This window comes from Mycena indigotica (genome assembly GCF_014461135.1).
Source record: "Mycena indigotica strain 171206Taipei chromosome Unknown Mind.scaff0005, whole genome shotgun sequence".
NCBI lineage: Eukaryota > Fungi > Basidiomycota > Agaricomycetes > Agaricales > Mycenaceae > Mycena > Mycena indigotica.
Window position 1 is genome coordinate 4,003,829 of NW_023503004.1, and position 27,737 is coordinate 4,031,565.

At 51.0% G+C, this 27,737-nt stretch overlaps 10 protein-coding genes across 10 annotated transcripts; 4 read left to right on the forward strand and 6 right to left on the reverse strand.

The window, feature by feature from the left end:
• Positions 1-295: 295 nt before the first annotated feature.
• Positions 296-2,510, reverse strand: MIND_00632300 (AB hydrolase-1 domain-containing protein; the record flags this gene model as incomplete). The annotated part of the gene is made up of 11 exons (XM_037363062.1): positions 296-550; positions 606-666; positions 716-737; positions 787-878; positions 935-1,457; positions 1,507-1,536; positions 1,589-1,616; positions 1,673-1,715; positions 1,766-2,039; positions 2,090-2,375; positions 2,430-2,510. The coding sequence occupies 11 exons, from the start codon at positions 2,508-2,510 to the stop codon at positions 296-298; spliced, it is 1,695 nt and encodes a 564-aa protein (XP_037220983.1).
• A 779-nt stretch (positions 2,511-3,289) lies between these two features.
• On the reverse strand, positions 3,290-4,577 carry MIND_00632400 (Zinc finger protein 501-like protein; the record flags this gene model as incomplete). Its single annotated transcript, XM_037363063.1, has 4 exons — positions 4,370-4,577; positions 4,234-4,314; positions 3,826-4,192; positions 3,290-3,777 (listed from the first exon to the last, which is right to left on the reverse strand). The coding sequence occupies exons 1-4, from the start codon at positions 4,439-4,441 to the stop codon at positions 3,290-3,292; spliced, it is 1,008 nt and encodes a 335-aa protein (XP_037220984.1). The 5' UTR covers positions 4,442-4,577.
• A 3,588-nt stretch (positions 4,578-8,165) lies between these two features.
• MIND_00632500 (uncharacterized protein) lies at positions 8,166-9,975 on the forward strand (the record flags this gene model as incomplete). Its single annotated transcript, XM_037363064.1, has 7 exons — positions 8,166-8,371; positions 8,419-8,572; positions 8,619-9,009; positions 9,054-9,290; positions 9,337-9,432; positions 9,476-9,895; positions 9,941-9,975. The coding sequence occupies 7 exons, from the start codon at positions 8,166-8,168 to the stop codon at positions 9,973-9,975; spliced, it is 1,539 nt and encodes a 512-aa protein (XP_037220985.1).
• A 1,867-nt stretch (positions 9,976-11,842) lies between these two features.
• MIND_00632600 (F-box domain-containing protein) lies at positions 11,843-13,747 on the reverse strand (the record flags this gene model as incomplete). Its single annotated transcript, XM_037363065.1, has 4 exons — positions 11,843-11,899; positions 11,952-12,866; positions 12,923-13,184; positions 13,236-13,747. The coding sequence occupies 4 exons, from the start codon at positions 13,745-13,747 to the stop codon at positions 11,843-11,845; spliced, it is 1,746 nt and encodes a 581-aa protein (XP_037220986.1).
• A 287-nt stretch (positions 13,748-14,034) lies between these two features.
• Positions 14,035-14,475, forward strand: MIND_00632700 (uncharacterized protein; the record flags this gene model as incomplete). The annotated part of the gene is made up of 2 exons (XM_037363066.1): positions 14,035-14,404; positions 14,456-14,475. 2 exons carry the CDS (start codon positions 14,035-14,037, stop codon positions 14,473-14,475), a joined length of 390 nt encoding a protein of 129 aa, XP_037220987.1.
• Positions 14,476-14,829: 354 nt separating this feature from the next.
• MIND_00632800 (MYND-type domain-containing protein) lies at positions 14,830-17,041 on the forward strand (the record flags this gene model as incomplete). The annotated part of the gene is made up of 4 exons (XM_037363067.1): positions 14,830-14,883; positions 14,941-16,284; positions 16,334-16,478; positions 16,539-17,041. 4 exons carry the CDS (start codon positions 14,830-14,832, stop codon positions 17,039-17,041), a joined length of 2,046 nt encoding a protein of 681 aa, XP_037220988.1.
• A 488-nt stretch (positions 17,042-17,529) lies between these two features.
• Positions 17,530-19,256, reverse strand: MIND_00632900 (uncharacterized protein; the record flags this gene model as incomplete). The annotated part of the gene is made up of 15 exons (XM_037363068.1): positions 17,530-17,737; positions 17,790-17,801; positions 17,853-18,046; positions 18,094-18,185; positions 18,235-18,272; positions 18,321-18,336; positions 18,390-18,451; positions 18,498-18,575; positions 18,672-18,702; positions 18,756-18,769; positions 18,822-18,850; positions 18,898-18,903; positions 18,960-19,044; positions 19,092-19,113; positions 19,175-19,256. 15 exons carry the CDS (start codon positions 19,254-19,256, stop codon positions 17,530-17,532), a joined length of 969 nt encoding a protein of 322 aa, XP_037220989.1.
• Positions 19,257-22,479: 3,223 nt separating this feature from the next.
• Positions 22,480-23,229, reverse strand: MIND_00633000 (uncharacterized protein; the record flags this gene model as incomplete). The annotated part of the gene is made up of 1 exon (XM_037363069.1): positions 22,480-23,229. One exon carries the CDS (start codon positions 23,227-23,229, stop codon positions 22,480-22,482), a length of 750 nt encoding a protein of 249 aa, XP_037220990.1.
• A 909-nt stretch (positions 23,230-24,138) lies between these two features.
• Positions 24,139-25,722, reverse strand: MIND_00633100 (Heterotrimeric G-protein alpha subunit; the record flags this gene model as incomplete). Its single annotated transcript, XM_037363070.1, has 7 exons — positions 24,139-24,238; positions 24,289-24,407; positions 24,458-24,577; positions 24,622-24,757; positions 24,809-24,931; positions 24,981-25,513; positions 25,567-25,722. The coding sequence occupies 7 exons, from the start codon at positions 25,720-25,722 to the stop codon at positions 24,139-24,141; spliced, it is 1,287 nt and encodes a 428-aa protein (XP_037220991.1).
• Positions 25,723-26,068: 346 nt separating this feature from the next.
• Positions 26,069-27,610, forward strand: MIND_00633200 (F-box domain-containing protein; the record flags this gene model as incomplete). Its single annotated transcript, XM_037363071.1, has 3 exons — positions 26,069-26,291; positions 26,342-26,455; positions 26,508-27,610. The coding sequence occupies 3 exons, from the start codon at positions 26,069-26,071 to the stop codon at positions 27,608-27,610; spliced, it is 1,440 nt and encodes a 479-aa protein (XP_037220992.1).
• Between the last annotated feature and the right edge of the window lie 127 nt (positions 27,611-27,737).

Consider the following 27,737-nt stretch of genomic DNA (forward strand, 5'->3'; position numbering starts at 1 on the left):
CTGTTCCTTGTCCTGCCGGCCGCGGCCGCGGCCAGATCATGATGATTGCATTATTCACTGGCAATTATTTGCGTTGCCTATTCACATCGCCGATTCCTCGGCGAGCCCTTTCGTTGGCACAACCAGGAGCAGGAGCAACCCAACGAACAGGCATTTCACAACTATTAGTAGTACTCCGTACTTTGCAAGTATTTGACGTTTGCTACGAGGAGGCAGGCAGTTGGGCGGCTCTGACGTAAATCTCGATACTTTGACTCAGAAAACACGATGCAAACCAGCTATTCTCTACCGCACCCTAGAATTTCGTGCGTCCTAACACACGACGTAAGCGCTGCCTGGCACTCTTCATCGATTGTCTGACATCCTCCGTTTCTGAGTCCGATGCTCTCCTGCCCAACTTGGTTGCAATTCCAGAGGTAGTATTCGAGTTGTCCGCAAACAGCGTTTCGTTTACCGCACAGGTCGTGCCGGGCTGGGGGAGGGAGCCGTTGGCCAAGTAGCCGGCGAGATAGCCGAGCGTGCAGAAGGAGGTCGCGGCTAGCGAAGTGTGCTGCGGATATATCCAGTCAGCTGGAAACATGGTCTCGAAAATGGCACCAACGCACCCCAGGGGAGTCTTGCGTGAGCAGCACGGACCCGGGGAAGTTCGCCAGTGTGTTCAGCGCCCTATCGAGGTGAGATACTAGACTGACTTGACCAACAAGTTTTGGCTCACCCTGCCTTGGGAGTCACCGGGTCTACCAAACTTCAGCGAATGCTGGAGCGTAAGAGGGTAAAAAAGTATACCAGCTGTATTCGCGATGAACAGAATCGGCCAACTTGTATTCGCAGCTTTGGCCGGCCCCTTGAAGCGGTCTTCCCGATAGACCTTCCAGCCACTAAGTAATTGCCCTCAGCGGGCAAGGACGAAGCAACAAGCGGTGCAAGCACGAACCTACACACGACCCGCGTCCTCCCTATCAAAAACTCGGAGAACTGGGACACCCGCGCCGCGGTCGCGTAGAAGGCCTCCAATTCATCCAGAGTGTCGTTCACCTCCACAGCATCGCCACAGGACACTGCAAATTCCACATCCGCCTCCGAGTCGGCCACGCTGGTGTTGTCGCCACACTGGTAAAGCGGCTGCGCGACCAATGTGTAAAGTGTGGTGCCGTTTCCCTTCTCCAGATCGGCGAGTGCGTCCGCTAATAACGGGAACGAGTCGTATGGCGAGTAAAGGGCCTCGAAGATAATGCTGCGGAGGAGGGAGTAGTCGATGAGGAGGTAGCCCATGGATGTGACGACAGGAACAGGCTGTTTGCGGATAGCATTGGTGAGCGCAGTTATGCGGTCAGAAATTTGCTCTGCTGTGCTGGAAGAGCGGGCGAATGCACACCCGGATGGACCAGCAGCTGCACAGCCGGCGGAAAATGCATTGAAAGCGGCGTCTGTGGAGGTAGACAGAATAGTCAGGTTCGCTGCTGACACTTAGTTTGTGAACTTGGGATGTTGATGGATTGAGAGAACCTTGGAACCAGGCATCGACATCAACAACACCTATAAGTAAGGTTCTCAACAGAAGCAAGTCAGCTAAGGTTGAATGAAGTACCATCGATGACCATACGGTCAATCTTATCCTATCGATGAAATAAGGACCCGAAGCTTTGTACAAAATCAAAATGATAACGCTTACCGGAAACAACGCTGCAAAGGTAGCACCAAGAACACTCCCATATCTGCACAAATAGCTCAGCAACAGCACAAGGCAGAAGACGGGACCACAAACGAAATGCCATAATACTTGAGCTTGTCGAAGCCCATCTTCTGCGTTATCGACAGCATGTCTCGCGCAACATTGTCGGTTGTGAGGTATTTCAAGATTCCGGTCGAGTCCCGCTGGGCAGCGACCTGGCCCTCGATCTGAGCGAGCCCCCAGATCCGCGTTAGTGCCGTCGAGTCTGAAGACGCGTTGAGCGATACGGGCCATGCCCCGGCGTTCCACAGCGCGGTTTCCGTTGCCGAGCCAAAGATGGAGACGGTAGGAGTAGTGAACCCAACGCCTTCATTCCGAGCTCAGAGCAATGGGAATACGGTAACACGCATCGCTTACCTCGCGGGTCAAAACTGACCCAGTCGAAGTTTTCGCCAATAGCGTTGGCGAACAACGGCGCGACGCCGACTAAGGTTTGCACGCCGCTCCCTCCCGGGCCGCCTGGGTTGAATAGAACGGGCCCAAGATATGCGGGGTCGGAAGGGGCGACTTTGGCGGGGAAGCGGATGACCGCGATGGCGGCGCTCCCCGCGGACGGCGCCGCGTAGTCAAATGGCACGGAAAGACGGGCACATTGGAAGCCAGAGTTGCATGGAGCCCAGTCGAGGCTCGTGCTTGGCTCAAGCTAGGAACAGCACATTAGCGATCGGTCGCTGAGAAAAGTAGTAAGCAGACACACTTTAGACCAGTCGAACGTGTTTTGCGCGGAGACATCCCGCGCTGCGGCCAGCGCGGCGGCAAGTAGCACGTATGGGCGCATACTAGTAGCGGTGAACACAGTTAAGAGTACTGGTGTCGGAGAGGATTAAAGTCGATTGCCAAGGCCCAAGTTAATTGCGAGAATGATTTGACTCCTGGGCTAGCACCAGCCCAGTTTTATTGTACCGGTAGCAAAAATAGAGGTCGGTACGCTGTGCAAACGTAAGATGCTGCAGAGCGTTCGGACATGCACGCTTAAACTCCAAGGATTTGCTTCTTCAAGCCCGTGGGGACAACGGCAGGCTGGAATTCAGAATGCTCCGTCGGGGCCATTACGCAGCAGACTCCACCGGCGGACGGAGAGATCCGACTTGCAGTGCTTTGAATGCCCCTGGGCAATGGACATCGTCAACCCGACAGAGGCAGTTTCTGAGTTGGCAAAGTCTGTGGTTGTATGAGAAAGCAGTTTGTGGCACAATCAACAACGTGACGAGCAGAGCATTGATTGATGCTGTTGCCGAGCAAGAATTAGGCCAATTTAGGCCGGTTTTAGGGTTAAATAGAGCCGATACTTAGTGGGTACACACGAAGAGTTGTTGGTTGCGGAAAGCGACGCTGGTGGTCGAATTCACATTCATATCCCCCTTACGCGGCCCGTCGTGTTGCGCCGTAGTAAACTTACACTGCATATGGATTGGCTCATCGTTTGAAGTACAATCAGCCATGAATTTTATTGTGATCAAGCTAAGCCACAAGACTGGGAATAAGTATGCTGTACAGTCCAAAACCATTAAACAATGATAAGCATGATTAAGGGTGTTTATGAGATTGTCAGATATATCAAGAAGGGGGTCTGTCGGGGAACATTGCAGCGAGGTGGAAAGCCATTTTCCGCTGCAAGAGATCGCAGTATCTTGGCGGCAGCAAAACCGTTTCTGGGCGCCGCATGAATATAGGTTGTCGTTTTCGAGACAGAGCGGGCGGGGGAGGGTCAAGGACAACAGATTTGGAGAGGACTTCAAGTTCTGGCGGTAACATACTAGGGTCTGAGGCAGCTGGTGTCGGCGGTACTTCAAGTTGCGCCACTGGCAGAGGCAGGTCCAGAGGATCATCATTTATGGGAGAATTGGATGCCGGAGGTGGAGACGGAGATGAATAAATTGTAGCTGGCGAAGCACCGCGTTCCACAGAAGTCTCCGATGGAATTAGGGTTGTCAATGTTGAGCGTGTATTCGAGACTCGAGGTGGGCGGCGATGGACGGTTTTCAGGTGGCGCTTGAGGTGGTACCGTTGCTGGAATGCATATTTGCAATGTTCACAAACAAACGCTATAGTTAGTTAGCTTGTGGATTTTATAAGAACAGAACGCGGCTCACGTCTTTCTCCAGTATGTATGCGCCTATGGCGTTCCAGGGCACTTGCGCGAAGGAAGGTTTTGGAGCAGAGGGAACATTGGTGCAAAGGGGAGTCTGTAGTCTCTGGAAGTTTGGGTGTGGGTGATGGAGGCGGACTTGGTGAACGGGAGGATAAAGGCGATAATGGAGTTGTCAATAAATCCTCGCGCAGCTTGAGAGTGTCGGCAGTGTTTGCGACTGGAGGAGCAACTTCCTCGCGGCTTGGATTGATATCGTTGGGGAATACAGACTCACATTGGGATGGGTGAAGAGGAGGTATTGGGAGGGTAACTTTGGCGTTGAAGCGCGACAAGGGAGGTATCCGAATCACAAGGCGAGGGTAAGTGACCTCGGTGATCGTCAATTGACCAATCGCCTCTGGGTTCCAACCATGAACGTTTCGCAGGTGACGTCGTACATTGGAACGGCGGGACAAGCGGCGCCCGCATGAGTCAAGGGGACAAGGATAAGCTACAAGATCGCGAATTTAGCCACTACTCAAGGAGATGTAAGGTGGTCCGCGTACGCCGTCTTCCTGGATGGGTCGGTTCATGGCGCGAGAGGTGGCCGGTAGTCTTTCCACAGATTCGGCATGCATGATGGCATCCACCGTTTACTCTTTTTGGGGTCGAAAGTGCGACGTTCCCTTCCTCTCCTTGGAATCTTGTCGAAATCGTATCGTCAAGAGGTCCACTGGTGGACGCGTTTTGGAAGGTGGGGTCCGTGTTAAGCATATATCCAGCGCATACGAGGGAGGTTTCGCACGCGTCTTAAGCCTGAGGAGGGTAGTGGTTGGGAAGAGGAAGTTGTTGGCAGATCATTTGTGCCGCAAATGCCGCTGCACACGTCACGGTAAACCGCTTGACATATTCAAGTTGACAACAACGCCCACCATCGTCCTGCAAAGCAAACGTTGCTGTAACTCCAAAGGCAGAAATTATGTGGCTCATGCCAACTGTCCTAGGTCTGCTTCATGGGTGCCCAGTACCGGAACCAAACCGAAATATGCGAGCTGCATGCAACCTAGAGTCTACATGTGGCGTTGTTGACTCATTCGTGTTCTCGGGTGAAGAGAGAGCACTGTGAGCTGTGTCGGCTAACAGATGCTCGAAACGGTTGAGCTTACCGGGGACCGGGCGACTAATGGAAGAGGCGGGTGTTTTGATTCCAATGGGTGGAATCTTGATCTTCGGTGAGTACAAGTATTCTGTCGTCCTTTTAACTTACTTCTTCCCGTGTATTGAAGAAATGTTTCTGGCCCCACTCTATGGGGGAAAACAAACCTGAAGCGGGCACTCTAGGATGGCCCAACAGCAAAAAAGGCTCCAGAAAGCTTTTTCCTTTTCTTCGCTGCCCTCTGAGACCATCGAGATGCGAAGACCAAGTTCTGCTGGCACAGGCCACCGGATGCCCGCATACCCTGCGAGGGTGGTAGCAGCTTCACAGTGCCGGCGTCCATCGGCGAGTAATCCGACATCGAGATAGTAGTAGGACCGAAGAATCTCAGCTTGCAAATCGTGAATAAGTATGCGACTCTCTTGATTCGAATGGGGAAGTGCTTGCTGATGAATTTCTAGTGTCTCTTGGGCGAAAAGTGTTTGAGCATACTCAAGGTCCTGGCGACTGACGGTAGGCGATAATATCCGTCGGCCCCACACTACGATTGCGTCCAGTAACATGGGCGATACGAGTGGCACATAGGGCAGATTAGAAAGCTCTTTGCGGAGAGTCTCTGCGTCCAAAAAGAATATCGGCGAGGCGGAAAATTTGGTAAGAAATAAATTGATTCCGCTAGTATCCTGTTAATAATTTGGAGAAAGGATCTGGAGGCACCTACGCTTCCTGATCCAAGTTAACAACACGCAGGTTCTCTTCTCGTAGCGGTGGCAGCCTAATAAGGCTTTGAATCTCGTGCTGTGCTGGAAAGCAGATTATCTGTTTGCTCAATCCGGAAAGTCAAGCTTGGAACTTACTGCGCTGGAGGGCAGGCTTTCGGGGTTCGGCGTCTTCACCGTTTGGTGCGGCATACGTATACTTGCACGGAATCTGCGATCGAGGGGGTCTCGAAATACAAGCGCTGCAGGCAGGACGTTGACCATCGCAGCCCTAGGAGGTATGAATTTTGTCAATGTGCTCGGGTCGGGCTAACGTACAATTTTGCGTTTCCTGAAGAGATTGATGAATCAATTCTGTAGTTTTCGCAGTCCGCAATCAATGTATACCTGCAATTCTCGCATGCCTTTTGGAGATACGCCGTCGCAACTCTCCGCTGACGAGACTTCAGGTTTTCCATCTTCTGCATGAGGGGGAAGTCACTTGCTGTGGTCCTAGAGTCATTCGACCACAAAGCTGCGCTTTTATACGATGCATTCTGATCTTGATTTCAGCGCGCACCTGCGTGCACCGAATGCTGCATATTGACCAAGCCGGGAATTTCGGAATGGAAGGGCACTAGTACGGCAACACCCTCTCTGGCTGATAGAGGCAAACACGGTGGACGCTCGAGCGCCAACTGTCGATTTTTCGGGCTATTGACATCGAATGCTGTATTGCTTTCCCGCTCAACGGCCGACCCGGATGTGCCAACGTATTGAAGCCACCCGTCAGCAGTCGAACTTCAAGTTGCCCGGTATCGAAGACCCCGTTTTTTCTGCGATGTATAAGCTGCTTCATCGACTGCGATTGCTTCCTGATCTTAGCAAATCTTGCGCGGGACATATAGTATAATGCATTGACCGACTGTCCGCTGGTACCTTTACGACTGGAATTACTTAGTATGATGTGCTGAATAATAATATGATAGGTCATTCGACTCCTCCGAAATTCTAGCCCGCACTAGACGGGGATACTACATCCGAGCTGTGCTGACTGGCTACGTTGACATTGGCAGGTCTCGTAGAATCCCGAGGAACTTGAACAATGAACCTTGTATTTATCTCAGGCTGAGTTTCCCAACCTGAGTCCGAGTCACGTCCAAGTCCTCAATGACCTTCCAATTGGCCCAGCGAATACTTTTACTAGTGAGATGCCGCCAGTACCTCTCCATGATTCGGTCGATCTCACTGCCTTCAGCTGCTTCTTATTGCCGTGGTAATCGTCCAGGTACTGAGGAAGATGACGCCAGTACATTTTCCCCACCGGAGTGCTTCTTCCAATCTATCAAGTATCAACTGGTGTAAGTTCTTTTGCGAGCATGCATCTTCTCGTGCTCCGGTCCGCTGATCGCCCGCCCAAGTTTAACCAATGTTGAAAGAAAGCTGTCCTCTGGGAGCAACTACTTGTTAATATCACTGTGAAAATACCTGGAGCTAAGTATTCAAGTTGTGTTCACACTCAGCCTTTTAATCCTTGCTACCAATGCTGTGAAAGATCGCGGTCGCAAGGATTCCGCTCACTTGGAACTTGAACGATTCGGTAAGCGGCCTTCAATTTAAACTTTGGAGTCGCCGAATTCAAGTTTGGAGCGGCACAGCCTTCCGCTGGGGCCCACTCATACATAGAACTGCGCTGAAAAAAAAATAGAATGCTCTCAGGCTGAAGTGAACGATGTCGGATGCTGAACCTGACGCGCTCACCCGTTCATCCGGACCCACATTTTAGGCTGTCTTAAACTTGAATAGGCTATGCTGTAGACTGGCGCGGACTTCGGGCGTGCATATGTTGACAAGCTGCAGCGGCCCGAGTACTAATAGTACCGCTGGCCCTGATGACATTGTCAGCGCCTCCGATACGCATGCAAGAAATCACGGACATCACGGTCCCTTCAAGTTGCCCACACAAGCACTGCAAGGTGATTGCCACCAAGGCCCAAGGGGCTAGCGCTGTCACCGGAGCTAACTCCAAATTCAGGTCGGCGACCTGCCCTTGGACATCACAATCCGAGTCCCATTGGCAATTGTAGCCTGAACTTGAATCCCTTCAAGTTGCCCGCATATTGATAAGTTGCCACCCTCCCGCTGCCTACTAGACTAGTACTGGTTTGTTTGGCAGTATAGGCAATGGAGTTATCATCGCGAGGTCTTTATGCATATGTCTTCCAGTGATCTAAGTACTGCCAATGTGCTGGCGGCTGCCAGCGGCCGGCACAAGTGACTGACTGTGGTTTGGTGGCCCACCACACACTGGATTGGGAGGAGAATCATTGAGGATGCCGTTCTCAACAGTCTCGACAACTGTTTCCACAACCTGCATTCCGTACGTCCGGTGTATTTACCAACTTTCAAGTTAATTTACTGATGACATCTTCACGTGATCGCGATAATGATCGGAACATTGATCGGTATTCCTCATTTTTTCTTTCCCCACCATCGTCGTCATCGCGCATGGCGCCAAAGGAGAAAGTGTGTCTGATCGTGCACGATGGCTGGGGTGTTGCTGTGGAGCCTGGGCTTGAGGGCAACGCCATCGAGGCGGGGACGACGCAGAATATGGACAGTATTGGGAAGGAGCACGGTAGTGAGCGCAAGCTCGCTGCCCATGGCACCGCGGTCGGGCTGAGTGACGGGCTTATGGGCAACTCAGAGGTCGGGTAAGCGCTTGTTTGTCTGCTGCCACTAAAATGCTCATGGTAGACAGCCATCTTAATATTGGTGCGGGGAGAATCGTCTGGCAGGACATTGTTCGCATCGACGTCGCAATCAAGAAACGCGAGTTCCACAAGAACAAGACCATACTCGAAAGCTTCAAGCACGCGAAAGAGGGTAATGGGCGACTGCATTTCCTGGGTCTAGTGCGTGTTTTCTTAAGGTCGTGTTTGTGTTCTTGAGCGATTGTAGATCTCAGATGGTGGAGTGCATTCACACAATACCCACCTCTATGCGCTGCTTGAGACGGCCAAAGAGCAAGGAGTCCCCAATTCTTATGTCCACTTTATCGGCGATGGACGCGACACGGCCCCCGAATCAGCTGCGGGCTACTGCCAGGAGCTGCTCGACTTTATGGGAAAAGAGAAGTACGGCCAACTCGCGACGATTGTGGGGAGGTACTACGCCATGGACCGCGACAAACGCTGGGATCGTGTTAAGATTGCGCTTGACGGGCTTATTGGGGGCGAGGGGGAGAAAAACGAGGACCCAATCGCTGCAATCAAGAAGAGTTACGAGGTCAAGGTCACCGACGAGTTCTTCAAGCCCATTATTGTCAATGGCGACGAAGGAAGGATCAAGGGTGGGTGTTATTTTATTTTTCTGCTTGTCCCTCATAAATACCAGAAAACGACACGATATTCCTCTTTAACTACCGTTCTGACCGCATGCGGGAGATCGCTAGCGTGCTTGGCCTACCTGAAAAGCCGATGGAGGTCACTGTTCCATCCGGGCTGCATATCACCACGATGTCGCGGTACAACAGCGAATTCCCGTTCCCTGTGGCGTTCCCGCCTCAGGTCATGACCAACGTGCTCGCAGAGTGGATTGCCTCCAAAGGTCTGAAACAAGCGCACATTGCTGGTTAGTCCTAGTCAACATCTTTGCTAAGGCTTACCCCAACGGGCAGAGACGGAGAAATATGCGCACGTAACGTTCTTCTTCAACGGCGGAATCGAGAAGCAATTCGAGAAAGAAGAGCGCCACATGATCGCCTCCCCCCAAGGTCGCTACTTACGACCTCCAACCCGAGATGAGCGTGCAGCAAGTCGCGGAAAAGGTCGCCGAGGTTGTCGAAAGCGGAGAGAACGACTTCGTCATGTGCAATTTCGCGCCGCCGGACATGGTCGGCCACACAGGTGTCTACGACGCGGCTGTCAAAGCTATCTCTGCGACTGATATCGCCGTGGGGACCGTCTTCGCCGCCTGCCAGAAAGCGGGGTATGTTCTGCTCGTCACCGCTGATCACGGCAACGCCGAGCAGATGCGGAACGCGGAGACTGGGGCGCCGCATACGGCGCATACGTGTAACCCGGTGCCCTTCATTCTGGCGCTACCGGAGGGGAGTAAAGGGAAGTATGCGTTGGCGGAAGACAAGCCCAAGAAGGACGGGGAGGAGTATGAGCCTGGGGCGTTATGCGATGTCGCCCCAACAGTACTCGATCTCATGGGCCTCGATAAACCAGAAGGTTCGTCGTGTTCCCCTTTTCTGTGATCAAGCTGATGCTGCGCAGAGATGACCGGTCGTTCTCTGCTTGTCAGAAACTAAAAAATGGTATGCTGGCTAAATGTTTCAATACTTGTGTTATTGAATGGATCGCAGTAAACATACTTAGATGTAGACGCACACTGTAAATGTAGAATCTGCTTGTTATACAACACCATCCTTTTGCTTCCTCGACCAGAGTTGTGGGGGTTATCAACCAGTTTGATAAACATGTCCACAAAATACCTGTTTATGAACTGGTTTTTGATTTTATAAACCAACCAGGCAGAATACCCCAAATTGCCTTTCTGAGGTAATTTTTTTGTCTTTTAGCTTAGTTGTCTGATCAATAGTAGGAGGTGGACACAGGTTGAATAAAAGTAAATATTCTCAAATAGGATAGTACAACAGGTTTATATGCACTGGACTTGCATATCAGCTGACCCCTGTCACTGGCTGTCAGGAACTTTGTACATAGCTTAATCAGAATAATAATAAGATATACATATATATAGCTAATATATAGTATTCTAATATGATAAAATAATATTGATGTCATTAACTAAATTGTATCTATTTAAAAGAAGCACATATATCATGATATGTAATATAAGTATAACTATATTAATAATAGACCTATGAGATATTGGACAGCCTACTAATAGTACATATAAGCAACCTTTGGTATGAAACAAATATGCTTAGCTCTAGCTAGCTAGCCTTTCCCTTTTAGATAGGGGCTCCAGCCTAGGATTTATAAATATCAAATATATAAACCAGGGGTGTTTTATAAACCAGTTCCTAAACACTCCAGCCTGAGAGTGCGTTCAGTAAAAACTCAAACGCGGTGTTTGATGCTGGACTCCTATATAAACCAAGTCCTACACTCCCACCATTCTTATGTACTAATCATGTACCCTCTACCTGTCCTATCATATTGTCTTCTACTTACAGCACTGTTACATAGTGTGCTTTGTAACACGATGGTGTGCTTGGTAAGAGCTCAATACACAATCAGTCATCCTGTACTTACAAAGACTTACTCATGTGCTTATATACTTATCTTAGTAATGCAATGTCATGTGCACACAGCCTGTGTATATATATACACCGCCGGCATTCTGTTGCCTCCTGGAAATCTGGGAGGCTAAAGCTACCTTAAAAAGGCTACCGGGCTCCCCAACAAAGGATCATTGCCTTTGTTGATCCTGGATCAACAAAGGGCCTTTTGGGGGGAGCCACCCAGTAGCCTGGTGGTGTAGCCTCCCGGATTTCCGGGAGCCTACAGAATGCCGGTGGTGTATACTGGCACACACTATTTACAGCATACATGTTGCAGATAATTAATTTGTCCAGACAAAGAAACTGCAGGCTGAGTGTATTCCTCAAGCTCTATCCTACATATACTTATATGCTGCCTCTAGTAGACTCTGGACAGAAATGTTTTCTTCTCAGCCTATCTCAGGTATATTCTCAGTGACTCAGTCTAGCCCTGTGTTTATTCACACAATTCTGATGTTATCTTGTCACCTTCCAGACAATGTATTGCATTGTTAAATATATCTCAATACATTGTTGGATGGTGACAAGACAATATCAGCACTGTGTGAATGAACAATAAAACTAGATTAAGTATATTCCTAATCACAGTACTGTTGCACTGCTATACAATACACTGATACTATTCATTTATCATCAAAACCTACCAGTAATGAGTAGAACTGAATTCTTAGAAACACCAAGGGCTATATGTACAAATATTGACAGAGGCACACATGTAAATATCATAAGAACTCTTACTAAAACTTGGAGAAATAGGCACATTATCCACACAATTGGCTGTTTCTCTGCCTGGTAATGTTTTCCTGCTTTAGCCACTGTATTGATAAATCATGTAAACCTGCTATATACATATGTACACCACCCCGTTTTATCCGAAATGCAAGACGTCGACTGCGTCGATAGAGAGCGTCAGTAGTGGCCCGAACTAACCAGTATATTTAGTAACAATTCCGGACAGAAGACGAGACGATGCTCACCCGTGTACCCACGATTGCCTCGTGGTTAATCTCGACGGCCGAGTAGTCGCACTCGGCGCGGGCGGTGCTTTCGACGTAGGGAATGTCGGAGACCACGCTGCTGGGGTCCGCGAACACCGCCAGAGACGGGAACAGTAAGTCGAGCTCGCCTTGTGCGTCATCGACGTCCATGTCGTTCTCATCTTGTGGCGCGGGATCGGTAATGATTAGCGGCTGGGGCGCTGCGGGGTCACGTGGCGCGTCGGCGTCAACGACACGGACCGTGGCATACTCAGTATAGAGTGTGGGCCCGTCACCGTCATCTTGCACGACATCCGGGTCCCCCATTGCCCGCCCGATGCGCTTCTTGACCACCCGCACTGATCCAGCATTAAAGTTGAACACCCTAATGTACTTCCCAAAATTGAGGCTTGGAAGGGTTTCAAGCGACACGAGCCGCTCGCCGGTGAGGGTGGTACACGGGTGGAGTGTCATATTCCGTGCATCAAGGAAGCGCGTGCACGTAGGACCCCAGTCTGGCCAGTTGACTTCGATAAACTCTTCATGGGGCGAAATGAGGTCGATAAGACACGCGCGCCGGAGCACGAAAACATGCAGCGTGGGTAGGTAATTTTCTTCGGTGTTAAATGCACACTGGACCAGCGCCCGGGCGGGGCGGGGCAGGAAGCGGGTGTGCGAACGCGCGAAGCGGTGGGCAGCGGGGGCCCAGCTCGGATTGGGGAGGGTGCGGAACTGGACGGATGTTACGTGGTGATTGGGCTTTAGCGGCGGCAGTTTGAAAGAGTGGGTAAGTCGAGGTGGAGAGACCATCACGTCCAGGATATCGAGCGAGAACGATGCTGCATTGGACAGCAGAAGGTATCTTGGTGTTATGAATGTCAGCCCGATAGGACCGTTGCTTTGGATGGGTATGGGCTGAGATAAAATAAGGTCAGTGATTGAAGAGACACAGAGAGAGAGTGACAACACACGTTAGCGAGCGGTAGACCAGATTGCCAGTCATACAGATAAAGTCCGTCTTTATGTAAATCTGCGGCACCGGGATAGAGCATGGAAAATGCTAATATGCGGCCACTGATGTCAATGGTGATACTCGGAGCCCCATCCAGCAGACTGATATCGTGAATATGAATGATTGGAGAGGCAGCAAGTGGATGAGGGGTCGACATGGACGAAAATGACAGCAGGTGGATATCGATACTGCATGTCGGCGGGGTATTCTCGACGACTCCGCTGATGCTGAGGTCAGCGCTGAGCTTGGATAGATGCAAGGAAAAGACACACTAAGTTATCATCGCAACAAGGTCAAGCTCTTCTGGCGCGGCAACGAAGTCCACAACACGTCGCCACCGTGCCTCCGCGGTCCGCCATTCTGGCTCGTCCTCCCTCCTTGGCCCCGTGCGGAGAAATTTGAGCGCCATAGGCCGCAGTGAGCCCGGGTCAAGGGCATCTCCAATGATCCAATAGTCCCCAGCAATCCAATACACGCCCCTCGACGCTACAAAGTCGATTGAAGGGCAAGTTAATGTCTGGGGTGAGAGGTAAAGCCAATTATCCTCCCGCTTCCGCAGCGCATCTCGACGCTCCGCAATAGAAGACCGCGTGGTATCGGGATGGAAGGGGTTCTCATCGACACCCGCGCGCTCTTGCTCAGCGTTGTACAGCGTCACGGGCGACTCGAGGATAGTAGATAACAGGAGGCGATTGCCGGCATTGATGCACGACGAGAGATCATGATACGGGAGGTAGGCAAGACATGCGAGGACGAGTTCCGAGGGCAGTTCGAGGAAGAGCATCTCTCGTCGTCACGACCAGAGGCGGTGTCTGTCAGGCACGGTCATGTGCCGTGGAAAAGACTTGGACGCGTCCCATTCACAGACTGCTTAAACTCGTCTGAGCGGCCAACAGGTGGAAACATCCTCTAGGTACTTTTCATGCCTGAAAAGATCGCAACACAAACGTGGCGGCTGCAAAGAATGTCAGTAAGTAAGTACATAAGTAAGTATACGCTATCATAGAATCATAAAGTCACGCCGTCACAAAATCCTTCGTTTCCAGTCGTTTCCTTTCTTTCATCACGACCATGGGCTCGTGCGGGAGAAATGGCAAAAAAGGCGCCCTAGGCTTTAAGTACAAGCCTCACACACCACAAGCCAAGGGCGAGCCTCTGCGCCTGCACAAGGCGTCTCGTCGGACCCTTGAAAGCTGGGCTAATCATTATGGATTCAAGCACGAAGCCGATGACCTGCCGCAATCCGAACGCGCCGAGTTCTATCGGGAGCGCTTGAAGGAGCTCCAGAGACAAGGATTGGGGCCGCTCTTTGGACAGAAGATGCAACGCTTGTCTATGGACAAGTCGGATTGGCCAAATGCAACCCACAGGAGAAAGCAAAGGGAACTCGAGGAGCAGGGCGAGCTGGAGGTGCGGAATCATGAGTGGCGACAGAATAAAGGTAGGAATTCGTGCTTTCTTTGTGATGTGCATGCTAACCTTTGACCGCCAGCTTTCGAAGCCATCCATTGAACCAGTTGAGGCTTCAGGTTGACTCGGACTCAGACGACGACGGAAACCGTCTTCGTATACTTAAGGGTCCAAGGATAATAGAAATACATGTCTTACGTGGTCTAAGTCGAAAGTGAAGGACACAATACTTACTTGTGAAAGAACTGCGAAGGCCGGGGCTCGAACGCCCCAGCGTTCAAGTTTTCTGTAAGTATTCAAGTTGATCACGTTATTTGCGCGGCCCTGAGCTTCTTACCACAAGCTTACACCGAGCTCTTTCTCTCATCACGAACATTCCCTTACTGAACCCTATTGGGCTTTGAATCTTGACGCAGCGACGCTCAACAGGCTCGTGCAGTCGTCACGCTTGCCCGAATGCATCCATTGTTCAAACCAAATAATATCAAGGAACTTCCTCCTAGCTTGAAGGTGTGTCGTACAACATCCTCCCTTACCACTCTTAACTCACAAAAGTTTTACCACTAGACTTGCGTTGTAAAAGCATGCGCCCCAGACGCGTCTTCGGACAGCGTCAAAAAAGTTGTCGACTATTTCAACCACGGAGATTCGATCACCGCCAGATTCAACCTTCTTCCCGCCATATATATCATTCTTGACCCGCGCCGCATTCCCGACACCGCAAATGACGCGCCCTTGGTCGGCGGCGCCCCAGCCATACTCGAACGCGCGTGGACGATGCTGAGTGGCCTTGGTCACGAGACAAATCCGCTTTTGTCAATCCTGCCCGGGGAAATTGCTGCCGACGAGCTGCTATCTCGGATGTGGCCCTGGTTCGAACTATTCGACCGCCAATGCTCTTCTCTGTCGTTTCTTCCCCAGGGCTCTCCATCTGCAGCGCGGAACCGCATCAGCGAAGTTTTCATTACCATTATCGCTGCATTAGAAGACCGACACGGCGCGGAATGTCTCGAGCGCATGTGCCTCGCGCGGCCCGGGCTATTGCGCATGATAACCCAAGCATGGCCGGTCACACATCAGCTTCAACCGCCAAATCGGGCGGCTGCGACGCAACAGCTGGTACTCAAATGTGTGTGTAACCTCACCACAACACCGTGGTGTCGTGATGAAATCATTTCTGGAGCAGGCGGCTCGGTCGACGATGTCGCCCGCGTCACAATGCTTCATCTCAGGACCACGATCGAGAGATTGAAGCGGGACAGGTTAGGTATGATGCCGGAAGACTTCCGGAGTGGACCCACCGACGTTGCCCCACTCGAATTCACCGCCCTCATGTACTTTCTTTGGGCTTTTAATCAACACGACAAAGGCCAAGACGACAAGCAAGTGGTGGGAGAAGTTTTCGTGTCCGCCGCAAATCACGGGTTCGTCCAGGTCATTCTCGACGGTATCCACGCCTACGACCACTTTTACTACCGCGACTCCGAGGATGTCGAGCGCGAGATGCTGGAGCTCGTCGACAAGGCATTCTCTGTGTTGACGCGCCTTTTTTATACACCCGGCGGCGACCGCTACCTCGTCGAGGCGATCGAGCACCACCTTCTGCCCTCCATTCTCCGCTTCTCTTGCGCCAAAACGCCACCTGGCGGAAACAGCCTCGAGGTCCTGATTCAAAGCGTCTTGCCCTCGTATAGCACCCGACTGGAGGTGCTTGTGGCCTTCCGGGACCACGTCTTCGCAAACATTGACACAAACGGAATGCGCCAGCTGTCTGCATCTTCGGCCTTCCGGGCCTTGCCTCTGTTCAAAGACTGGACGGCGCTGATGAAGCTGCTCCAGCGACGAATGACCATACTCTATCGGTACAATGCTGGTAAATTCCCGTCCCCGAGAATGTGCGATAGTGGCCAGGTATGTCAAATTCTGTCTACAGTAAAGTTACATCTGATTCACATACTAGTGTGGACATGTCGGTGACGAAAGTCTCTTTATGCGCTGTTCTGGATGCCGCATGCTCTACTACTGCTCGAAGTTATGTCAAAAGAAGGACTGGACGGAGGGCGGGCACAAACAAGGCTGTTCCACGTTGCATGCTCTCTCCGAACGTAAGTTGACAACGCTTTAAATCTACTTTTCGACTGGTCTGATGAAGTACCTTTCAATAGATGAATCCAAACTTGACCTGTCCCCGGAGAACCGCGACTTCCTGCGCGTGCTAGTGGACGCGGACACCGCAGAGCACGAAGACGAAATTATCCAAAAGGTCTCCAACACGCTCATCGACCACCCGCGCTGCTCGTGCGAACTTGTTACGATGTATGACTACTCCGACGGGCACCTCATGATCACCGTCGAACCCGCCGGGACCATCTTCCCCGCCACCCAGCTACCCCAAGTCTGTGGCGGCCCAGAAGCCTGGAAGGAAACCGTCCGCCGTGCGGCTGTGAGCAGAGGGAAAACCACAGTACACGTGGTCGCGTTCCTGGGTGGCTCAACTGCCAAGCGCTTCCTCCTCCTTCCATTCCGCGCCCCGTTTGCCAAAGTCCACAAGCTGAAGGTATATTCCCGGTTGTGCGTGTCGAAGCCGCGGGAGCAGGCCATGGCAGAGATGCGCGGGTTTTACGAGGCGTTGAAGGAGGACGAATCTGAATGTGTGGAATTTCACTAGCCCCAAAAGACACTTGTTACTGATGAGATGGCTTACGATTAGTCCTTGTAATTTCGCGATACTTACTTAATTCAAATGAATATTGCTTGAGGTCCTTTGGGCAAGAATTTTAGAAAGATAAAACCAGGACATGAAGACAGCGACAATCGACTTAATGGTTACTCGCGTTTGACGTCTATCCGAACGGACTCTGATACAGCAGTACTAAGTACCATCCTCAGTCAAACTCCTTTTTCGTCTTCAAATTACCGATAGAGTTCATTCCAAATAACTCGCACCCAATCAACTACATGAGCTGCTGGTACCTGTTACAGGTAGTAATCGTAACCTTCTGACGAGATACCATCTTGGGTTTACTCGCGTTTACGTCTGCCTCGCAACCCAACTCCCGCTTACGTCTGCCTCGCAGCGGGTTGAATGCAGCTCCAACAGCACTTATGACCCAAGATTGCTTGGATGGGACATGCACCTTCCAAATAGCTATTACCCTACGGGCCCCGCTCCTCGGAGGTGACCTCCGTGATTGCCGACATCGTCGGATGGCCGAGCGTTGTCCTCCAAGGCGCGCTCAGTGCGTAGTCGATGGTATCAAACTCCACTGCATTCCGAGCAGTGGTACTCTCCGGTAATCGAGGGTAGCTATGCCCGAGGCTCTTGATATTGAGAAGAACGCGAGAGCCGACGATGGACGAGATGCTGACACGAAGGTCAGTGCAGATGAATATGTATACGAGGAGCGAGTGCATACGCTAAACCAGGTCTGCAACACGGTTGGTAAGTTACAAGGCTTGGAGGGAAACAAGGGACAAACGCGATCAACAATTCGGCCAGCGACTGTCTTCCTCTTGCCCAAATAGCGATTTCAGGGATGAACGTTACGAATATGATGATGAACCAGAAGACGCCGTCGCGGAGAAACAGCGCGTGGATGGGCATATGCACCCGTCCGTGCGCGAGCAGGGACGTTCCGCATTTGTACACGGTTAGCACAAACATCGTCACGCTCTAGAAGCCGTCGTTGAGCAGGGGAAGGAGGACAAAGATCCACGTACGACAACTAGGACAGGGACCGAATAAAATGCAAAGAATCTGGGGACGTTACCCATAGGAAAGCAGCCAGTGATTGAGTTGACAGGCCAGTATTCTAGTAGACGCAGGATCGTCAGGTCATTATCGCGAAGGCAATTTCTTACCTGGGACTGAAGCAATGGTGTAGTGCGAGACAACTGCCCTGCAAAATTGTTAATCGAACGATCAGAAGAGTAAGAAAACTAGTAACATTGTTAGAATCTCGACTGCGGGCAACGATGTCAGAACAGGAGGACGCGAATGGAGGTTATAAACACACGTCCAATCATTGGTACAAGCAAATAGAGCAGAAGGCGTTTCTTTTCGTATAAGAGCCATACTCTGAACAAGGTTAGATGTGGAGGGTACGTTGCGATAACGGGCGGACCTTAGCATGAGAATGAGATCCACCGTCGCAAGAATGATTGTCGAGGTTACTGCTTCTCCCTGAAAGAATTTGATGCAACTATCCAAAGGCCAACGTTCAAGAAGATACGATTGAGATACCAGGACTCACGCCTACAATGTGTGAGGTGAGAGAAAGTGAGTGTCAGATGCACGCACCGCATTGGATTTATATGGGCTTAGCATGACTGGCCCGAGTAGCGTCAGGCTAGGTTAACTCAGACTCGGACGTAACGCATACCACTGGCATCATATCTGGAAGGCCATTGAAAATTAATAGTTGGAAAACAGTAATGGCTCGACGCACGATAGCGATATCAAAGTGAAATAACGGTTCTCCAAGTATTTTCAGTGGTATGTCGCAGAAGATCCGGAAGAAATACCCATAACTGCATGTATTAGCCTGTTTAGAAGGAATCCAAACAACAGAGGGCAGCACACGCACGTAAATCATGTTCGTCAATGGAAAAGACGTTCTCGACGGCCACATGAGCTCGATTTCCTTCGAGAGCGTTAATAGGTGGTCGTACCTAGACTCAAATGTCATCTCCAGCACTGCTATTGACGAGTTACTCACGCTACCAATGTCAAGGCTCCGACTATTTGGCATGGCAGGATATGTCAGTTGGTGAGAGTCTGCTACATAGTTGAGACACGCACGAATCATGGCATTCGTTGTCCGGGCGTCAGAGAGAACCTGCCATGCATCCGGACTGCTTGCGCTCGTGATGTCTCCATCCATCGCGGAAAAGCGTGAAGACGGCGTTTTGAGACAAGAGGTCGCCTGTTGACAGATCGAATGAAGGTCGTGACGACTCTGCTGACAACCTTCCAACACAATGCAGACCGACACTAACTGCACTCAGGTCGTGCGGACGCGGGCAAGGTGGGGGAGAAGGAGAAGAGCAATGACAAGCTTGTGGCAGGGCTTTTTTGGATATTCCGGGTCGCTCACGTCAACGCGGGCGATAGACAGGTCCGATAAACAGTTCATCAATGTTGAATAATGTTGCACGAGTCGCAGTGCATCCTACGACGCAGACTCAGGTGCTCAGTGCACATTAGAATCAGCTTTATGTGACGCAGTTCCTATGTTGTTTTACCTGATGGCCAGGGGCGTGCCGACCAATATTCGGTGATGCCAACGATATCATTTCAATGGCGGGTGTTACCGCTGTTTTTTGTGAGCAGCCTAATTTTTAGCGTGGGATACATAAAGGCAACAGTTTGGGCAAACATGCTTCTCCGAAAACAAACAACACACAAGTACATGGTGCATACACATATGATTGGCCGCTTGCGAGAAACAGTATACCACGAACTATGTGACGTTAGAAGCAGCGCAAATTTCCTTACGAGAACAATTTTGGAAGCTTTGCTAGCGCTGAACTGTCGTTTGTTCGTGCTTGGTTGGTTGTCTCCTAGTCACGTGCGTCCGATCGATGATCCGACCCTTTTCGGTCCCTACCATGTCATCGAAAGGCTGACGATCTTGAAACCCTTGGAACGACTGCGGAATATTTGGCAAATCCTACATCGCATCAATGGCCAGCGATGGCCTCAGTTCAGAGGGGGCAAACTGCCCAAATGCCTCCAGTCAGGTTGCTAGTTTGCAATTTGCCCTGTTGACACAGTCTGGTCCGTGTGCATAACACATGGCTATGAACCTGAAATTAGATCATGACGCACAGTAATATGTGAACGAGGAACATTGAGGGCAATTATAGGTAATCCCCTCTGTTACTCATTTCCCTGGCTCAACCAATCGTAGTTGCAAATCCTCCGTTACTCATAGTCGGTTAGCTGTCCGAATCTTAGACTCTGAGAGGAACTTGGCGTCGTCAGAGGATTCCACTCCGACTTATTCACGAACACGCTGGAATAAACATCTTCGCGCTAACGGTCCAGATTGTTCATGGCCCTGTGAGGCGGGAGACCGCTTTCGGGTAGCTTGACACCCGGCTGCTGACGTCAAATTGGTTCCTTCAATGAAGCGCTGATCGCAAACCGCCAACCTGCAACAAGCCAAGCCCATCGTCGTTCTGTTTCTCACTTGGCGAAAATGTGGTAGCTGCAGCCGTCCTAAACTGGATGGTGTACTTATCGCCTCTGCTGCGCATTGTTTACCCAGCCCCTGCAAACATGTGGCCCATCGCCGTTTTTATTTTCATGCATGAAATCATCCACGATGGCCGATTATCCTGGTTCCTGCGACACCTAACGGATCAGGTGAGCCCAGCAAGCGTGATAGCCAAGTAAACAGCCGTACACCCGTTGCGGAGGCTCGATCAGCGGTGACCCACGGTGAGCGGTGCGTGTCCACACACCAGTCTCGCGTGGCATTCTTGATTCCAGAATTGGACGCTTGCTGGATTGTTGCTCGATGTTGCGCAGCAGAGGCCGCTCTGCTCTGGGGTTTGCTTCCTTTTTTTCACTCCCCTCCACTAAAACAGGTGCAGGTAAATGACGACGGTTAAAAGGCCGCCCCAAATCTGGGTGTCGCATCGCGATCTGCGGAATGGTTCAGTACACCGTGATGTCCAAGGATCTACTGCAACTTGGAGCAAGAACAGGCAACAACCTGTCAATCAACGCAAATCTTCTCGGCTTTCACTCCTTACGATCAGTATTTCGGCTCCCTCAGACCGTCAAGCACTTGTATAAATGGCGACTATGGTTGTCGAGTCTCAACCATCCCTATCCCAGTCCGTCTAACTCAACATGCGTACAATTCTCCTTCACCCCGCACAACCCGCTTCTTCCTCGCTGCCCATGACTGAGCCACACCGACGTCGTTCACCAACAGCTTGTCTAAACTGCAGGATGGGGAAAACGCGTGTAAGTCGTCAAGCTCACTATGCGACCTTTTCCCTGACCTCGATGTATCCAGTGCATAACGAGCGACGAGCCACCGCGTCGAGCCTGCAAACGGTGTACCCAACGTAGTCTCGTTTGCGAATACACAGAACCAATCGTCGTCAAGAAGAAGCGCAAGCTAAAGACGACCACGAAAATCGAGGTGGACGATAGTAAGGCCGGAGCGATCGAAAACACACCGACCCAGCCGACCTTCACTCCAGCCACAACGTATCCCCTCCCCACCGTCAATCACCCCCTCACCATCGCCTGAAATCGTCTCCTCCCCCAATTCTTGCTCCCTCCATGACCTTCCCTACACCCAGGCGCCTCCAGCGAATTTCGTCCCAAGATACTCGCAGGAGACCTATCCAGACTTAAGTCTGGCTGTACAGGGTCTGGAAGAAGACATCTTCGCGTTTATGGCTGCAAATGGTTCCGAACGGAATAATAGTAGTCTAGGGCTTTACTCGCTGCCCTCGACGCCGTTCTACCCTCAACTAATACGGCCGATATCGGCTATGGGTGCGACAACCCCCGGAGGCGCTAGCGACTCAGAAATATCTTACTCATACTCTTATCCTTCTGAATACGTTCTGTAGAGCGCCGACAGGCATCCACCATGTAGTTGACGCCTGTGTGATGTAGTAGACGCCCATGCGATAGCAGACACCATACGATGCAAATCCAATTCATAAAATGGCAACCTTGAGTGCGACCTGCCAAAAGTGCAACTGTTCCGAAACCACGGAAGTTTGACTGATGGTGTGCTGGCCCAGATGACATAAGTTCAACCTGATAATCTGCCACAGTCCCGATTTCCGTTCACGTGGGTGTCGATCGGGGGCCGTCTGGGCAAGACACCGGGTTGCCTGTTTCATAACGACGATCATGAACGGGGTCTTGGACACGCGATCATCGCGCCCGCCCGCTGACACAGATGTCTTGACCTAGGGCGACCTGCGAAACTGAACCGGAGAAAATTCACGAATTCACACAATAACTCCTCAGCGCAAGTTGAGTGGATATCTGTTCCATAACGAGAACATAGTTACAAGCAACCGCTCAAACGCCATGCGGACAAGTACGACATTGTAGGCTGACAACCGCTAAGTAGTCTCGACGTCAGGGTAAAGAGAAGATTGGGGTGTTGACTTGATGTCATGGTACAGACCAAGCACCCCAGCTAACTCGTCCTCATCTGACTCCCCCTTTCGAGAGTCTGAAATTGCACAGGACCTATGATACAGCCACCCTGAAGAGCTGCAGTCCACATGACTGCCAACCAGCTCTTGCAGGTACACATCCATGTCTGCGGCGAGAGAGAGGCTAAGGTCGAGGTCGTAGTCAAGCGCTGTGATTGGGGAGTTAACCCCTTTGACCATAGCAATGGGGCGCATTGCCAGGAGGTCAGAAAAGCTCTCGGCCAGGGCAGAAGAATCGTCGATGTTGTTGTAGGAAATGAGGTTGTACTTCTCCATCGGAACGTCTTCTAGACCGAGTACGGACCATTGTTCCTCGTCTTCCGCGGTGGAAGTAGAAGAAGACAGATTTTGTGGGCCTGAAAGCTGGGCATCGACCAATCCAGGTGCCGTGGGAGTGTTTGTGCTGGATGGTCCAGGGGTAGGTGGGAGCGGGCTCGTTGGCGCTGGCGAGGCTGGTGGAGAAGAAGCACGAGTTGGCGGCGGAGCCGGTGGCATAGTGGATAAGTGTTGGCAAAAAATTCTAGTGTAGTCGCAGAAATCGTAGTCTGCGAATGGAATGGTTGGCGACAGGGGAAGGATGGTGCTAAATTCGAGGTTGGTGCTCATTGCGGGTTGGGCTTTGTTTCGGGAATCGGCGGTTTGGGATAGTGGCATGTCGCATGTCGCGGTTTTATACCGTTGCTTATTGCCCTAGTTCAAAGCGCTGGGACGCATTGTCGTTTGCTTTGAACGTCAGCTTGAAAAATAGCAACAAAGCAGCGGCCTGCCCGGTGCGCTGCGGGCGCGAGAATGATTTATTCGTGCTGACTCCGAATCCAACTTGAAGCAGCCACGACCCGCTTAGCTTGTTATTTTCGTTGCAGTTTGGATGGAGGTTGTGCAAGCTCGCCATAAGTGTCGTGAGACTATAAGTATTGTCAACTTTAGTCAGAGGGTTACTTGTGTGTCTTGAACGATGAAGAGTACTAGTCTCCGGCAAACTCTGTTGAACGAAGCTTTGACATCTGGTTCACTTCGTGCTGGAGGTCTACATTCCTCTGTGTGAGCCATGAGTCAGCCATGTTAGCATTGGTCGGAGCGATTCCGGGTTCTGAATGACCGCTGAAGCAAGTACCAGTCCGCTTCTCGCCTTGGACGGAGCAAGTACTTGGAAGAAGGTGAATTGACAAGCATCAGAGGAATATCAGATCACGTGATGTCGATGTGTATTTTTTGCACACGCACTCCTCGAGCTTGGTTGTAAATCGAATGAGATTAGCAATAGCACAGGTACAAATACAACAAAATACAGAGAGTATATAACTAGGATAGAAGCTGGAGCCCAGAACACAAAAAAGGCAAGTACCTTCTCTGCCACGCTCCCAAGATTAACCCATGCATCCTGCCGGATATATCGGCATGCCCCCTCGCGGAGCGCCATAGCGGCCAAACAAGCTGGCGTCTGACAACGAGCTTGTGGCGAGTTACTTTCGGACTGCTCCCCAGGTCCGAACGACTCGCACTATTGTGCCCTCCCCATAAATCACTCCCGCATCTGCCAGCAGCACGGGCTGGCAGCTTGGGTTATAATATCCCGGAATCTTTCAAGGCATTCTGCAATATTGTTTCTTTCACAGCAGCAAATACGAGCCGAATGTTCTTCGTATTTGTGGCCTGGGTAACGCTAGACGAGACAGTCAGTCTTGTGATGTAGAACATGCAAGAAGCACCCACTGAGGGTAAACGGTCAACTTGGCGCGGTTCTCTTGCATGAACTTCCATAGGATGTACTTCGCGGCTTTTTGCAAGTCATTTCCTCCCGCATATTCGGGGAAGTATCGCCCCAAAGGAATCTGTGGCTAGCTTGAATATGAAGAGACGATATTGAGGCGGATAGCCAAACCTTGGGGAGTTTGCGCTTGAAGACGTCGATCTTGTTCAGAAACAAGATGACGCTTGTGCGAAGGAACCAACGCGAGTTGATTATGGACTCGAAAAGATAGAGTGACTCTCGCATGCGATTCTGGAAACCATTACCGCGTGTCAAGGTTGCAAAATATCACATACTACTCGCTTTTCCTCCTCCAGAACCTGGTCGTACTCACTGAGAGCAGTGCAGAAGATGATGCTGGTTACGCTCTCGAAGCAATGAATCCATTTCTTGCGTTCGGACCGTTGACCGCCGACATCAAACATATGAATCCTACGCAGCATCATGTCAGGACCACTATGCAAGGAATTTCCGACGACGAACGATAGGTCACCCATAAAGAATCGCGTTTCAATGATTGCCGTACTCTTTGCTCGCGCACGAAGAACGTCTTCCTCGTTCGGTATGTATGTTGGCGCCGCTATTCGATGGATGGAATTGAAGAAGCTTTGGTCAAGTCAGACTTGTTTGGAAAAAAAGGGGGGGATGTACTCACTAGCTCGCGCTGTCCATGAGATAAAAGTCAGCCGGATGGTCATCGACCATTTTTTCGACGACAGGCAGTCGAGAAATATGCCATATTGCGTCAGCAAGCGCTGGCGTAAGCACCGCGTGTGTTTGGGCCAGCACATCGGCTGCGTGTGGGGAGTCGGTTGTTGGTATTCGGCCAAGCGGCATTCCACCCAGATACCCTCCGTCTCTGGTGAATGGCACTGGGTCGAGACCAACCTCAACACCGCTGCTGTCCAGAGTCCCAAGGGTACCGGTCAAACTCCCACTTGTTGTTGACCCCTCGATGTCCGTTTCGCCCTCCAATCCAACGGGACCCATTGTAACCGTTGGGAATGCACTGAGTAGCACCCCCACAAGCCGTCTGACCTCCTCTCCCTCCGTCGCTATGCGCTCCACCCCGACCCTTCTTACAACTCGTGCCAACGTCGCCGCACTGTCCAGTACATTCTTGTATATCGTTGGCCGGTAAACCGCTCTTTCTTGTGTGTCGTAGCCTCTCTGGTGGATAATCTTCATCTGTGAATGATTCGTTAGCCCTGAAGCATTATCATGCTTTCAAGGAGACACACCTGCTTTACAATTGTTGACTTGCCCGACTCTCCGGAGCCCAGGAGCAGAATCTTGCATTCCTTCTTGAAGCGCTTCGAGTCTTCCTGAATCGTCCGGTCAATAGCGTCTGACCGTGCCCGCTCAGTGCGGGCTTCTTTGGAGGCTGGCTGCCCCATCCTCGGGAGGACTGTCCAAGTTTGATAAATTGCGTCTGATCAGTCATCCTGTGACTACGATGTGACTATTCCTTTTGACAGCCCCAACCCAACTTGGTTGCTTCCTAGAGAGTGTCCAGGTGGCAGTCTCGTGAGATCGAAGAAAGTGGGATATACCGAACTAGAACAATGAGCGGCTTCGAGTGTTAACGGATCCCCGAAATGTTGTTCTAGCAGGGTTATGTAAATCCTTTCGTCTAATCGCACCGCCACTTGTGCTGGAGATGTCCCGACTCCCGCAATCCATTTTTATCCCGGCATGATCGGATGCTCAAGCCTGTTTTCTTTTCCTCTCCGCTCTGTCATCATGATGGAATCGTGGTCAAGACTGCCTGGCGCCGGAAATGCAGCAAAACTGGTAGCTGCCAACTCGAAGAGCCCCCCACCAATTGACACCCTACCCTCCGAGCTATTGGTTCATATCGTTTCGGAAACGGTCAATGGCAACTCTGGAGACATTCGGACGCGCAAGACCCCGCAAGATGAACAGCATTGTCTGGCGAAAGAGGAGCTTTTTGGGGCTCGCTTCTGTGCGTATTGAATCTCAATGCTGTTTTGTCAGGGTTCGGATGACCCTCAGTAGGTTTGCCATCGTTGGCGCGACATCATTATGCACACACCCAGTATCTGGTCGCATATCGACGTCTGCTCCGAATTGTGGGATATGGCAAAGAAGAGTCTGGACTCAGATCGTGTTGACCCAGAGCGTTTATTCAAGCTTGTCAAGCGCTCACTCACTTACTCAGGCTCCCATCCCTTGACCCTGTGTCTCTCAGCAGACAGCGAAAACTCGGATTTTGCAGTCCGACTCTTGCGTTGGTTCTCCGCATATTCCCAGCGTTGGAGAGAAGTTCAGCTCCAAGTCGCTTCCAATTCAAGTTGTTTTCTCTCGGGGGCCAAAGGCAAACTCGACCAGTTGGAGACTCTTGGAATCTACTACTCCTCTGTAGACGATGTCAATCCTCCATTTGACGCATTCGCTATCGCACCACGACTACATTCATTCGACTTCCATGGGGTTAGCAAGTGTCGTCCTTGCATTCCCTGGCGACAGTTGAAGCTGTTGCGATGGACGGACGAAGACTTTTCCTGCTCATCGATCCCTTTGCTTCCGCTAGGAGAGTTGTGCGATGGATGCCATACCAACTTATATCTTGTCGCTCAAGATCACACGCCGACATTACTCAATACACCCATCGAGTCGAGAATTGCTTCCTTGTCCCTTTGGTTTTCCATGTTCAACCTCGACATCGCGTCGGTTAATCCTATCCTCGACGTATTTTTCGACTCATTTACGCTTCCGCAACTGCAAGAGCTCATACTGCTAACGGTCAACGCCCCGAGCAGCTTCTTCTTCCCCATCATGTGGCGTCCTTCATCCACACAATCATTTGCAGCGCTAGCTAGACGGTCAGGCTTCCGTCGCTCACTGTTGCGGTTGCAGATCTGTGTTCCCATTGCTGAAGACGCTCTATTCGAAGTGTTGGGCCTCTTGCCACTTCTAGAGACGATTACAATTGGCGATGTACACCCCTACGCAGTAGGAATCGGTCAACAGGTCACCGATAGCCTACTGGCTCGATTTACGCAATCAATGCATATTACTCCTCAGCTCCGACGCCTCAGTCTGCTTACGCTGTTACACTTCGAGGACGATTCCTTGGTGCAGCTTCTATATGCTAGAGCGTCGAGGAAATTCAAATTTGAATTGGAGGTTTTCTGTATCGCTCACCCATTGCGGGATATATACGAGGAACCTCTCCAAACCAAGGCGGAGAGGATAGAGCCAAAAGTCCTTTTGCGCATTGGTGTTGCACCTCCAGACATGAATGATCAACTGGGTCCTTGAAATCCATTTGTGGTTCAACTTTCTCCCCATACCCTTCTATCTTTTGATTGTGTGTTACTCTGAATCCTTATTACCAGTGTTATTAGTAGTAGTGTACTCATTGCAGAAAAAATGCTAGGATTTCAAG